The sequence below is a fragment of the Helianthus annuus genome, chromosome 1 (genome assembly GCF_002127325.2).
Source record: "Helianthus annuus cultivar XRQ/B chromosome 1, HanXRQr2.0-SUNRISE, whole genome shotgun sequence".
NCBI classification, from domain to species: Eukaryota; Viridiplantae; Streptophyta; class Magnoliopsida; order Asterales; family Asteraceae; genus Helianthus; species Helianthus annuus.
In genome coordinates this window covers 14,163,914-14,177,832 of record NC_035433.2, presented here as the reverse complement: position 1 = coordinate 14,177,832, position 13,919 = coordinate 14,163,914, and the positions used below count along the sequence as shown (strand labels likewise).

Genomic DNA, 13,919 nt, shown 5'->3' with positions numbered 1-13,919 from the left:
TTTAGATTGCAAATGTGGAACACATTGTGAATTCCATTGAGCTCCTCCGGTAAGTTTAGCTTATAGGCAACTGACCCGACCCGTTCGATAACCTCGAAAGGTCCTATGTATCTCAGGCTTAGTTTGCCTTTCTTACCGAAACGCATCACCCCCTTCCAGGGTGATACTTTAAGTAACACTTTTTCACCTACTTCTAAGTGAAAATCTTTACGCTTTGGATCCGCGTAACTCTTCTGCCTATCTCGGGCAGCTTTGAGACGGTCTCGAATCTGGACAATCTTGTCCGTCGTCTCGAAGATTATCTCTGGTCCAGACAATTGGATATCTCCAACTTCCGCCCAACAAACAGGCGATCTACACTTTCTACCGTATAATGCCTCGAAAGGTGCAGCCTTAATGCTGGTATGGTAGCTATTGTTGTAGGAGAATTCGGTTAGTGGTAGGTTCTTATCCCAACTACCACCCAAATCGATAGCACATGCACGCAGCATGTCTTCCAACGTTTGAATAGTACGCTCACTCTGACCGTCTGTCTGAGGATGGTAAGCCGTACTAAAATTCAAACGTGTGCCCAAAGATTGCTGGAAGCTCTTCCAGAAATGTGACGTGTATCTAGTATCCCGGTCAGAGATAATAGACACAGGTATGCCATGCAAGGCTACAATCTTATCAACGTATAACTGGGCTAACATGTCGGAGCTACAAGTCTCCTTGATGGGTAAGAAATGCGCTGATTTAGTCAGCCTATCAACGATAACCCATATTGTGTCATTTCCTTTCCTTGTCTTGGGTAACTTGGTAATAAAATCCATAGTTACACATTCCCACTTCCATTCAGGAAGTTCAGGCTGTTGTAGCAAGCCAGATGGCTTTTGATGCTCAGCCTTGACTTGCGCACAAGTTAAGCATTTTGCTACATAAGCGGCTACAGACTTTTTCAAGCCTATCCACCAATAATTTGCCTTTAGATCCTGATACATCTTATCAGCTCCCGGGTGAACAGAATACTTGGAACTATGGGCCTCCTGGAGGATAACATCTCGTAGTCCCCCATAAATTGGAACCCATATTCGTCCATTCAATCGTAAAATTCCGTCCTTGCTAAGAGTTAACTGTTCCTCAGTTACTCCTAACTTTTCTTTAGGATAATTAGCTTCCAAGACAGCCTCTCGCTGTGCAGCTAATATCCTTTCAATCAAATTATTCTTTACTTCAATGCTCTTGGCATTGATTCGGATGGGTTTCACCCTTTCCTTTCTACTCAGGGCATCAGCGACTACATTCGCTTTGCCGGGATGATATCTGATTTCACAATCATAATCATTTAAAGTCTCCATCCAACGGCGTTGCCTCATGTTTAGCTCCTTCTGATTAAACAGATGTTGAAGGCTCTTATGATCAGAATAGATCACAAACTTGATACCATACAGGTAATGCCTCCACAGTTTTAGTGCGAACACAACGGCACCCAGCTCTAAGTCATGAGTGGTGTAATTCTTTTCGTGCACCTTTAACTGTCTCGAAGCATAGGCAATAACCTTGCCTTTCTGCATGAGCACACATCCCATGCCGGTATGTGATGCGTCGCAGTAAACTACGAACTCCTCGGTACCTTCCGGTAGTGTTAGCACAGGAGCGTTGCTCAGCTTTTGCTTTAAAATATCAAAGGATTCTTGCTGCTTAGGGCCCCAAACAAACTTTATCTTCTTCTTGGTCAGGGAAGTTAAGGGCGCAGCAATCCTTGAAAAATTTTCAATGAATCGCCTGTAGTATCCTGCTAACCCCAGAAAACTACGAATCTCAGTAGGCGTCTTTGGCTCCTGCCAATTCATGACAGCCTCTACTTTAGCGGGATCCACCTGGATACCACGCTCGCTGACAACGTGTCCTAGAAATTGGACTGCTCGTAGCCAGAATTCACATTTGGAGAATTTGGCATAGAGTTTCTCATGATGTAGCAGCTTGAGAATACAACGAAGGTGTTTCTCATGGTCAGCCTGGTTCTTCGAGTATATAAGAATGTCGTCGATGAAAACGATGACGAATTTATCTAGGTACGGCTTGCAGACGCGATTCATGAGATCCATGAACGCAGTCGGTGCATTTGTGAGCCCAAAAGGCATCACTAGGAACTCGTAGTGACCGTAACGAGTCCTAAATGCTGTTTTATGTACGTCTTCATCTCTGACTTTCAGTTGATGGTAGCCTGACCTCAAATCAATCTTCGAAAAATAACTTGCCCCTTGTAACTGATCGAACAAATTGTCGATCCTCGGCAAGGGATATCATTTCTTTATCGTGACCTTATTAAGCTCGCGATAGTCGATGCACAGGCGCATCGATCCGTCCTTCTTCTTCACAAACAGGACAGGGGCTCTGTCACACCCCCAAAATCCACCTGCGGAATATCACCGCTTGGGAGCGTGACTGACCAGGATCAAGCCACCAATCATATTGAACATGTAATTAATATCAAGTAAAATAAAGGCAAACCAATCATTCAATACGATAGGTGTTCAAAACATAATTATAGTATCAAGTGTAGCAGAAGCATAAGTATGAAAACCCAATGTATATCATAGTTCAAATGTTTAAATGTTTTAACATGGCATCCACGATCCATGGTCCACAACGACCTGCTCCTCCCTGTGCAAGCTCCATGTATCTAACGACCTGCAAGGCATGCAGCAGAGAGTCAACAACTAGTTGAGCGAGTTCACAGTTTATAGTTCAGTAATTGTAACAGTATAGTAAGCCTTGTATTCGTTTATTAAGTCATGTATCGTAATAGTTCGTATCGCGGCCTTCCCAGGCGTGTATGCGAAGATTAGGGGAAGTTCTCAAGTATTCTAGACTAGGTATGTTTGTATCGCGGCCACCCTGGCATGTATGTAAAGTTTGAAGTATGGTTCGCGGCCTTCCTAGGCATGTGTGCGAAGATTAGTCATAATATCGCGGCCAACCCTGGCGTGTGTGCGAAGATCAGTTCAATTTAGTACCATTAGTCTAGTTGTATCTTATCAATCACCTTCCTCACCCGAGGATCATATCATATCACTACGTTCCATTATCTAGAGATGTACAAGTAAATAAACCCAATCCCATTCCCACCCTGGGAACCCCATGCCTTGGCTGTGTGAACTCACCTTGGTTTGCTCGGTATGTTATTGCTTTCTATGGTTTATCAAATGTCTAAGTCCGTTACACACGACCTAGGATACATTGCACATGATACGATGTAAGTGTTTGCATCCAATTAGGGTTTGCGAGTCATTGGTAATCAAGCAATTGTGTTTTGTGTGCTTATTGTGTACAGGATGATATCACATAGACCGATTCATACATGCAAGATCATACAGTTGCATTTAAAATAACCTATTAGAATCCTAATTGAGTAAATCACAGATAGCTTTTACTGGTCTCCTATTCTGGAACGAAGGTTTTAAAATAACCTATTAGAATCCTAATGGGTCTTTATATTTGCCGTAGCTTAGACCGGTCGGTTTCAAAGTATAGTTACGGTTTAATCGCGTGAAAGGCGAAAACCATGAATGGAGTGTGATTTTGACCCAACAAGTTTGAAGACTTGTTTTATATGGGTATAATAATCATACTCTGGATTTTGGGGTCCAAACAATATGGTTTGACCCGTTTCGGCTAATTTATGTAAACTAGTTACATAAGCCGAACCGTGCGCGCTAAAGGCGCAACGGGTAACCGTGGAAGTCCTACACTGATTTCCTAAGTCAATATGCCTTAAAGAGGTTGTGGTATCAGTAGGATACCTTCCGTAATGCCCGTAACGAGTTTAAGTTCGTATTATGCCCCGTAGGGGTATTTTGGTCTTTTTAAAGATTATAAAAGAGGTTTTCTGAGTTCTACAGGAAATCAGAGTTTCCCGAACAGTTTATAAAGTCTAAAATACTTTATTTATTATTTAAAATCAGTAGCAACTGGAATCGGGTCAAAAGACCTTGTAGAACTCAAGTTATGGCCGAAAAGGATATATTCGGTATTTACCGAACCGTTGCCATAACCGCAGGTTATGAGCAGGTTAAAAATAATTAAAAATCTTTAAAAATCCCAAAATATTATTTTACAACAGTGAGTAAAAGGTTTGGTGTCGAAATCCGGGTTTAGATAGGCGTTATGCTAATTGCGCTATTTAATTACCAAAGTTTCGCAATTTGCGCTATTTAGCATAACTCGTATTCTGGACCTTGGATTGACGTGAAATTTTAGGGACATGCTTAGAAATCAGTAACCAAGGTCATGATCCTTTCACGTGTCCGAAATTCTCGTTTTAAATTAAAAAGGGCGTTACGGTCAACTTTTAAGCATTTAACAGAAATGTGTAAAAGACTTGGACAAACAATGAACCGGTCACAGAGGCTTATACCATCATGTAACCTGGTCCTAAGAGAGTCCTAAGGCATATCTAAATCAAACTTTAACGGGTCAGAACTGAAGTCAATGCAAAAGTCAAACTTTTGCGACTTTCGGCTCTGAACCGGGTAAAAACATAAAATGGTCGGATCAAACAAGCTTAGACTAGTTTATATATTTATTATCATGTTTTATGAGTGTTCAAACAGGTTACATATCACCTACATTACAGATTATGCAAGAAATCGCAAAAAGACATTTCTGTTGACTTTTTCTAAGCACGTTTGACTCGACATTTGAACTAGTTAGAGTGGGAATCAGAGGGTGCCCTTTTAGGGGTTTAATGCCCACATGATTACCATCATATAACTATCTTTGATTCGATAAATCACTGGACCATTCCTGATTTATCGCAAAGTCAATCGTTAATTACGACAGATTGACTTTTGGCCTAAAACTATGGAAAAATGAAACCACAAAGGGTTAGGCAACTTACAGAAGCTTTGTGCACTACTGAGAATGATAGAGGAAAGCTTGAGAGCTCCAAGAATGATCAGAAGGTAAGTTTTGAGGTGTGTTTCACTTATGCACAATGCATTGGCTTTTATAGTGAAAAATGAGGCCTAGGATCATCACAACTCAACCTACAAAGCATCATGGATGATCAGCAGGTGGCCCTTGGTGCTAGGGGGCAAGTAGAGGATGCCCATGCTTCATTTATTGCCTTTTTGATCGTTCACAACTTCAAACAGCAAGTCTGTCCAAAGTTTCTGCATCTGGGACTTGTACGCGGCCCGCATTAGATTTAGGCCAACATGTACGCAGGCCGCCTGGATCTTCTTGTCAGGGTACGTATCTACAGGTGGCTCGCGGCCCGCTTCAACTTACTTGTTTCACTCAGGCGGGCCGCTTGAGGCCTGTTTTCAAAGATTTTTAAATCTTTTGTAATGATTAACCGAATCTTTGTAATTAATAACCTGACCTTTCGGGTTTGAAGGGGTAACTTTGCGATTTGGCCCTCGGTTAATTACAATTAAGGGCCTCGTGCCATTTACCCGCACTGTTAAGTCCCCGGTTAGTTTAATTACTATCCGGAAAGCCTTAACTTTCATTATTGACGCTTTTAACCCCTCTCGTACGAATTTGATCATAACTTTCTCGTTTTAAAACGGAACTTCGCGAAATTTATATAGTACATTCTAGTGAGCGCATTTTACTGTTACAAAGCCTCGGGTTCGTCAAAGGATTACTCAGAGGTATAATTAAACATGTTGACACAGTTAACCCCTGCAGCTTGTAATCTCTCACTTTCTTCCGCGTTTCGCTTCCGTACGATCCATGATTTATTCGTTTGAAGGTACGAGCATCGTTTAGGGTTACTATACAGGATATTTACCCTTTGTTGACATTTATAACCCTCGAATTTACATACTTTCAAGGTTTGTCAACTTTAGTCCTTTATTTAATATCTAATGCCACGTGTAAACTCATGACACGTGTTAACACATTATTGGACACAAAATTTCGAGGTGTTACAGTGCACCCACAATAATATTGTGATTTGCATGCTCATCTCAGCTCCTCTTAACTCATGTCAAATGGTTCCTCAAACTCAAGTAGCAAACAAAGTGCATCACGAAGCGTAAGTCATGAAGGTTTAGGGAAATACCACCCTATCAGTCACATAACACATGCAAGTAATACATGAATTCGTACTGTTGTGCTAGACGTGCAATCACATGCAATATCATATGTAAGTGTTCACTAGTTATGCAGTACGATGAGTATACAAGAAACGAACCATGCAATCTGGAGCTGAGTGTCATGGTCGTATTCACGTTTTCAGAACTGTTCGGTTATAGTCTGGTTTTACAAAAACATTTTTCCCCTTTTTAAAACCAAGTTCACTATAACCAATGGCTCTGATACCAATCTGTCACACCCCCAAAATCCACAAGCGGAGTATCACCGCAGGAGGCATGACTGACCAGTATCTAGCCACCAATCACATTGAACTCATAGAAATATGTAAATAAACTTTCATCTATTAACATTAAGTGTTACAACGTTACAAGTAATATATAGTATACAACGGAAGCATAATTCATTCGTTAAGTGTTTATGAACCACATGTATGAACCATTAGTCTTGTGTTGTGATTCCATGTATCTCGACCCCAGACCACTCCAGCTTCCCAAACAGCAAGTTCCAATGATATGCACCTAAAGGCCTGCAAAGCATGTAACAACGAATCAACAACAAAGTTGAGCGAGTTCACAATTGGGTGTTCGTTTTAAGTTGTTTCAAAAACATAGTGTTTGCCGTGGGGGTTACCCCATAGTTGAAAATATGATTAACCAATTCCTTCTTTCCGAAACCATAACCAGTGGGGGCTTTCCCATGTGAACCACTAGACCCGTTTACCATATCGACCACTGACTAAAGTAAGTTGGTGCCCTGACGTCAATGTCTATCATCATTGACAAGTGCCAAGATCCATTAGTTCACGCCCGTCCTCTACGGCATGGTGTGAGGCTTGTCAAACCTAAATAGCACTATCTAACTAATGAGCCGCTCGCCATTGGCCCGACGATTAAGTCGATATAAAAATAAGGGACTTCATGATAGAGTTTTTGGTCTAGTATCCATGTTGTCACCCTTCAATAAAGAGGGTGCGTACGAAATCCCTAAAACAGGAGATTACGTAGGTTCCAAATCAATTCCTTATCACATGTTGTCACCCTTCAATAAAGAGGGTGTGTACGTGTTCCAAACCAGGAGATCACGCAGTTTCAGGTTAAATCCTTTACCCATTCCCAACCCTTGGGGGTCCCATGCCTTGTGGAAAGTGTGAACTCACCTTGGTTTGCTCGGTATAGATTAGTTACTTGTTTTATCGTTGGACACCCCAAACCCTAATATGGTTCCAATGATAGTCAGTTTTTATACGCCCATAATTCACATATTCTTTGCACATATTTCACAAGTAACAAGCAAGTATAACACATATCGGATGGTCCATCTTATACTCAAATATACATACAAATACAATTAATACCCAATAAACATTTGGATTACAAGCACCTTCGAATTACAAGCATCTTAGGCTAACAACAATTTAATATTCATACGCAAACATGACTCCTAGCCCAAACAAAGCCAGCCCGCGGCCCAGTTACAGTCTAAACCCACCCGGTTGCGCAGCCTATTTCAAAACAGTGGCCCAGCTTTTTAATAGACCAAAATAAATGTGTGTTAAACAATATGTGTACGGCCCACAATGTATCGGCCCAACCAGACTTTGTCAAATATGCGGCCCATTTGTGTCAATCTTATTCATCAACAATAACTACACACAATAGTGTTTTAACCTAATTTATTATCTTATGAATTTTATGGAAAGTTCTATATATCCTATATGTGCCACCAACATCATCACAGTAACCGTAGTCAAAGCAACCATTGAGCATCATGACATTCTTATCATTCCTATCATTATCCAAACATACATTATTATTTGTACCTTGAGCATACATGATTGTACCACCATTAAAACATAGAGTCAAGCTTTTAAACAACAGTTATCATCCAAAACAAGTGAATGGCAGTTTATATTTCAAAATCATATAACATATTCACACATATGGAAAGAAAACATGGAGTATATAGCACACATTTATACATTGAACCAGTTGACAACTTTAAACTACAAACTAACGATTGAACACGATATCCATATAATCACATATAAAATCTCATGTCTACACCAAACATGCCGGTCCGTATCTGTGTTAATTTTATTATGCCGAAGTCGAACCGAAACTATCATTCAAACCTACTCCCTACGTTTTCTTTCGGATATAATATATGATATAGATATACGCAGTTCCGTACACATGTATTACTAGGACTCATGTACAATTTTCATGGCTTTGAAACGAAATTGACCGGTACGAGTAAAGCGAACCTAGGCATCATATACTTCACACGTATTGCGTGCAAACTAAGCACTTATCATATCCATACTTTCATGTATACCATCACACAAATTAGTTATTAACTATTCTTCTTGGTCAGTCGACAATATCATGTAACTCATTTAATCATGAATATTCTAACCCATGCACAATCCATTTACTAGCATTCAATACCCTAAATCCATTCATCTTATTAGTTCCGCATGTTAGTCGATGATTACAACCATCTATTCAAATATTCATACATCTAAACATTGGCTAATCACATATCAGATTGTCATATAATTCACTGCTATCAACAAGTATTATCACCCCTAACAAGATATGCAAACCCCGGGTTACGCATATAATTCAACAAGTATTGTCATATAATTCACTGCTATCAACAAGTATTTACTAGCAGGTTGGTGAATGATGATTTATTCTCTAATGTCCTTGATTCGCATGGTGCTAGTAATATGGTCCGGCAGGTTACGCGTGAAGAGATTAAAAGTGCCATGTTTTCCATAGGTGAAAATAAAGCCCCGGGGCCGGATGGTTACACGTCGGCGTTCTTCAAAAACTCTTGGGAGATTGTAGGTGAGGAGATAACGAAAGCGATTCTGGATTTCTTTGATAATGGGAAGTTGCTTCAGCAAATAAATCACAGGACCGGTTCCATCGGGGGTGTTACAAGAATATTTAACCTCTGGTGCAAGAGGTTAATCTCTTGAAAGCTACTCTCGAGTCCCACCATAAGATCGTTAATACGGTCGATTAAGACCTCCTCTACTGACGTCATTTCGTCGAGAGCCTCCCTTAATGCTATTACATAGTGCACAAGTGTAGCTTCAATGGAGGGCCTCCTTCCTCTTCGGTTGTCTGATGAATGCACGGAAGATGTTTTGCTGTTTTCACTTGACATTCTACGAAAAATAAGCTGAAAATAGTTTATTTGTTGAAATAGTAAACCGGACACGACCCCGTGCTCATTGAGCACGGCCCCGTGTTCATCTTTCTGCAGAGTTTTGGAGCAAGGAATCTTGAAGTTTTAAGTTATTTGCTGAACTCGTGGGGTCTTTTTAAACATTAGTAACTCAAAACAATGTTATACAACATATTTTTACTAAGATTCCTTGAACAAAACTCATCAATCCCTACCACAAAGCTTGAAATTCAAACTTTAATGGAGGTTTTTGGAGAAAGATGAAGAAGAAGGAAATGGTTAGAAGAGGAAAGGACAAGATGGCTTGTTGGAACCTTATTTTAGAGCTTACCTAGGATAGTTGAGAGAAGATTCCTTCAAATCTCTGTCCCAAGTTGGTCCAAATGTGCAGAATTCTTGGCTGCATTTATAGAAAACGACAACATCCTGGACATGGCCCCGTGTTCAGTGGGCACGGCCCCGTGTGCAGATAAAATTCTGACACAGTTTGTCCGTATTCTGACGTAAGGGTCAGAAGCGAATCTTTTGGTGAACACGGGGGCGTGTTGGCTGGACACGGCCCCGTGTCGAGAGGCTAGTTATGAAGTTTGTCTAGTTTTTAAGGAACTTAATCGTATCGGGTGGTTCCTGACTGGTTGGAACAACCCCAAAGTGTCTAAGATACCTTAATTGTCCTAGACTAAGGCGAGAACGCAAGAGGTTGTCGGTGAGGGTAATTCCTATTTTTATTCTAGGTGGACAAGTCCAACCCTTTCCCGGGCTCTCGTTAAAGAAGGTATATGCCGAATCGCTCAGGTCTATGTATGCACCGAACGAAGTCGATGGAGAGTCCTTCACGGCACAATCGGCACAGGGATGACTATCGTCCAAGTCTTCGCTAGGTATGAAGGTATTTTTGGGAGCAACGAGGTTGTTGGAATGCGGTCCCAACATTTCTTCATGGTCATCGTCTTGGGGTGGATCAATGAAATCCTTCCTAAGATCTTTTGACCAATTTAAAATTAGATCTTCTAGTTGAAATAGCTCGTCAAGGAGCATTTCTCCTAGAATATCTGGCTGGGCGCATTCGAGGGAGAGATAGTGATTATTTTTACTTTCGCCCTTCTTAAGGTTATAAGGAGTCGGTGGGTCTATATAGTGGGGCTTATAGTTTAGAAAGTAATATTCTAATTCTTTATGTTCGCCTCCACATAATTGACACCATGTACCATAAGAGTGCCGAAAGTAAAAAGAATTACCATCACTCATGTTTGTGTCAGAAATTACCAACCGCCGGGATCTAACGGTTCTGTTTTCAGTAAGTGAATCTTAGGCACGGGGGCGTGTTGAGCGAGCACGGCCCCGTGTTCAGCTTACTGTCTGACTTAAAACAAGATTGCCAGTTCCAATGATTGAGCACGGGGGCGTGTTCAGCAGGCACGACCCGTGCTGAGCTCTGCAGAAGCTGAAAAACTAAGAAAATCCTAAAAAATTAAAAAGAAAAATGAAAATATGATTAGGCCGTTGATTCCTAACTTTCTTAAAATCCTTGTGTCCCCGGCAACGGCGCCAAAATCTTGATGTGCGTTAGGTGTAATATAATTAAGATGTATATTTTAAGCCCTTTTTACACTTTTAGCCAAGTTTTAAATTTATAAAACACGATATTCTTTTTTTTTTTTTTGGGTAAAGGGTTACCCCGGTGATTCTATATATTCACAACCAAAAAGAAACAAGTGGAGTAGAGAGTCTACACCAGTTCTCTCATGAGACATGCCCCATGAGAGTAAAACCAGGAAACAAACCAAAAAAAAAATCAACAAAACAAGGTCAAACACACCTAGACACTCATCTAGACAAATAACAATATGCTATAAAGAACTAATTAGCCTCCATCATCTTTAGTTTCGGTTTCAATCTCCCAATCCCCAAGCAGCTTCCGCACCCTAGCGTTGTTCTTTAGCTTAGCTCCCATCAACTTGTATCTCACAGTTTTTAGAATAGTATCTTTTACCATTTCGGGTGGACGTAGTTGGTTTCTAAATAATCTAGCATTTCGCTCTTGCCAAATAGTATATGCAGCAGCCGCAACTAGAATCTTTGCAACATAAACCTCAACTCTCTTTGATCGAAGACGAGCACATAACCATTCGATGATATCCACCCATCTCGACCTCACGGCCGCCATCCCCACTTTACCTTGAATCATATTCCAAACTTCATCTGAAAATTTACACTCAAAGAATAAATGATGATGAGAATCATAATTCTCATAGCACAATAAACAGCACATCATATTCATGTTTTTTCGCCTTGAAAGATCCCACTTCAGAATTCTGTCTTGAGTAAGAAGCTTTCTCTTCATAATCAGCCACATCATAAACGCGTGCCTAGGAATACATTGCGCAAACCAAACAATACCACTCCAATCCACCTCAGATTCTCTATACCGAATCGAGTGCCACACTGCAGACGATGAAAAATCCTGACAGTCACTACCATCTTTCCATTGCAAACGGTCAGATTTTGTCGGATTTAAGTGAAAGTGATCCAGCTGAATAAGAACAGGGAAAAGATCCCTCCACGCCAGCGGCCAAATCCAAGTGCACCCATCGTGGACGTAGTATAGTGTTGGTAAGATACCGAGGTCGTCCAAGGACACAAGAGCTTTTAATAACGGTTTATCCTCAACGTTTAACCAAATCAAAATGTTAGAAAAGATTTTTAAACTAAGAAAAATAAAACTAACTAAATGCTGAAAAATAAAAATAAAAGTAAAAACAGATAGACAAGATGAATCACTTGGATCCGACTCGTGTATTAGTATAACCTTTGATTATTTTCGCACTTTTGCACTTGTTTAAGAGATTATCTTAGTTATTGTAGTAGGCCCCTCTTTTGAAGGCGACGTTACCCTCAACCCAGTAGTTTGAGTCAGCAAGGATACAATCCTAAAGGGTCGGATTATTGAAAGATAATGAATTAAGTTATTAATGCAAATTATGGTAGGCCCCTCTTTTGGAGGTGACGTTACCCTCGACTAAGTAGTCTGAGTCTGCAGGGATACAGTCCTAAATAGCCGGGTTATAGTATTAATAGTAGTTAACTTATGAGGGGGTCAAAGAGTTTGGATCCCCGCCATCCAATACCTATGGGTATTGAAGGAGATCCTACTAAATTTGACCCAGGTCCCTTGCAGGACCTCTAAACGCTGAACAAGGGCAAGACCCTTACCAAACCGTTCCCTTAACCCCCGACCAGGTAGCCAACATACCTCCATATAGACCGTGGAGATATGAATGGTGAAAATATTTTATTTTATATAGACAGTAAAATAATGCCAAGACACCACGGACAAACGATAAGGAAGAATCACCTTTAACATAAGCAACTAGTTATTAAAGTCATTAATACAAAACCAAATAAAAAGTGCAAAAGATTAAAAATAAAAAGTATTATACTAAACACTTGTCTTCACCAAGTGATGTAAGAGACTTAGGCAAACATGGCCTTGATTGTCAAGAACTCTTACGATCAATCTTGGATCCCGAGACGACTCACACACTCTATGATAGACAATGGATGATGGTGGTGGATGATGGTGTTGTGATGGTGGTGGATGAAGTGTGAGAGAGGTGGTGTGCCAAGGGATGAGTTGCAATGAAGCCAAGCACTCCTATTTATAGGCTGAACAGAAGGCTGGGCACGGCCCCGTGTCCGCTGCACACGGCCCCGTGCCCGTCTGACAATCTCTCTCTTCATTAATTGCAATTCGCAATTACAATTAATGCGCCTGCAGTACTTTCGCCACGCCCCCGTGTTCACTGGGCACGGCCCCGTGGTGGGCAATAGAAGCTTCTATAGGTTTGTCTTTTCTGCTGCTTCTTGGGCACGGCCCCGTGCTGGCTGAGCACGGGGCGTGTTCAGTCTTCTGCCTTCTCTGTTTTGCTTGGGAAGATGTTGTCGAGGGGTCGGGCAATCCACTTATGTTCCTTTTCTTCTATTTATGGTAGATTTAGCTGCCTTTTTGCTTCTTTTGTTAATTTGAGCTCATTTAATCCTGAAAATACAAAAGGAAGACAAAAACACTCTTTTTCCAACATTAGTACTTAAAAAGGGTTAGGTTTATGCCTTATTTGATGTAATTTATATGTTGCATTTTACACACATCATAGATATATAACAAGAGCATGGAACAAATCCTAAACATAATCGGGACATAGTGGGCCCCTAAATAAAATCGGAACATAGTGGGCCGAACCCACTTGGACTGCATTTTGTTTAATTGCACATTTGGGCTCTTCAAATATTGGGTCAAGTATAACATATCAAACCGAAAACATAGTGCGGCCGAATTAGTTTTGGGGATTGGAACTATAGTAGGACGAAGTGTGCAAGGGCGGCCCAATATTCCTGCATCCCAAATCATTGCTTGACAAAAAACTAGACTACACGCACAAGTATACACGGGCATGATTACATAAAACAAGTTTTTGGATGGAGAACAGTGAGAATTATAAATACGAGATTACAAGATACTAACCTTGAAAGTCTGGGTTGTCACAGAAGTTGGGTTAACGGGCCTTAAATGAGTCGAAATAGGCCTAAATCAACTGCAGGGACCATTTCTGTAAATATATAAGCTGTTGCTG

General features: G+C 40.7%; 1 protein-coding gene across 1 annotated transcript; it reads right to left on the bottom strand.

Moving 5' to 3' along the window:
* Positions 1-11,152: 11,152 nt before the first annotated feature.
* Positions 11,153-11,632, bottom strand: LOC110935403. The gene has a single exon (XM_022177791.1). The coding sequence runs from the start codon at positions 11,630-11,632 to the stop codon at positions 11,153-11,155; it is 480 nt and encodes a 159-aa protein (XP_022033483.1).
* Between the last annotated feature and the right edge of the window lie 2,287 nt (positions 11,633-13,919).

Bases quoted from the DNA above. Each gene is read 5' to 3' on its own strand.
- LOC110935403 (XM_022177791.1), bottom strand. From the start codon at position 11,632: ATGAAGAGAAAGCTTCTTACTCAAGACAGAATTCTGAAGTGGGATCTT.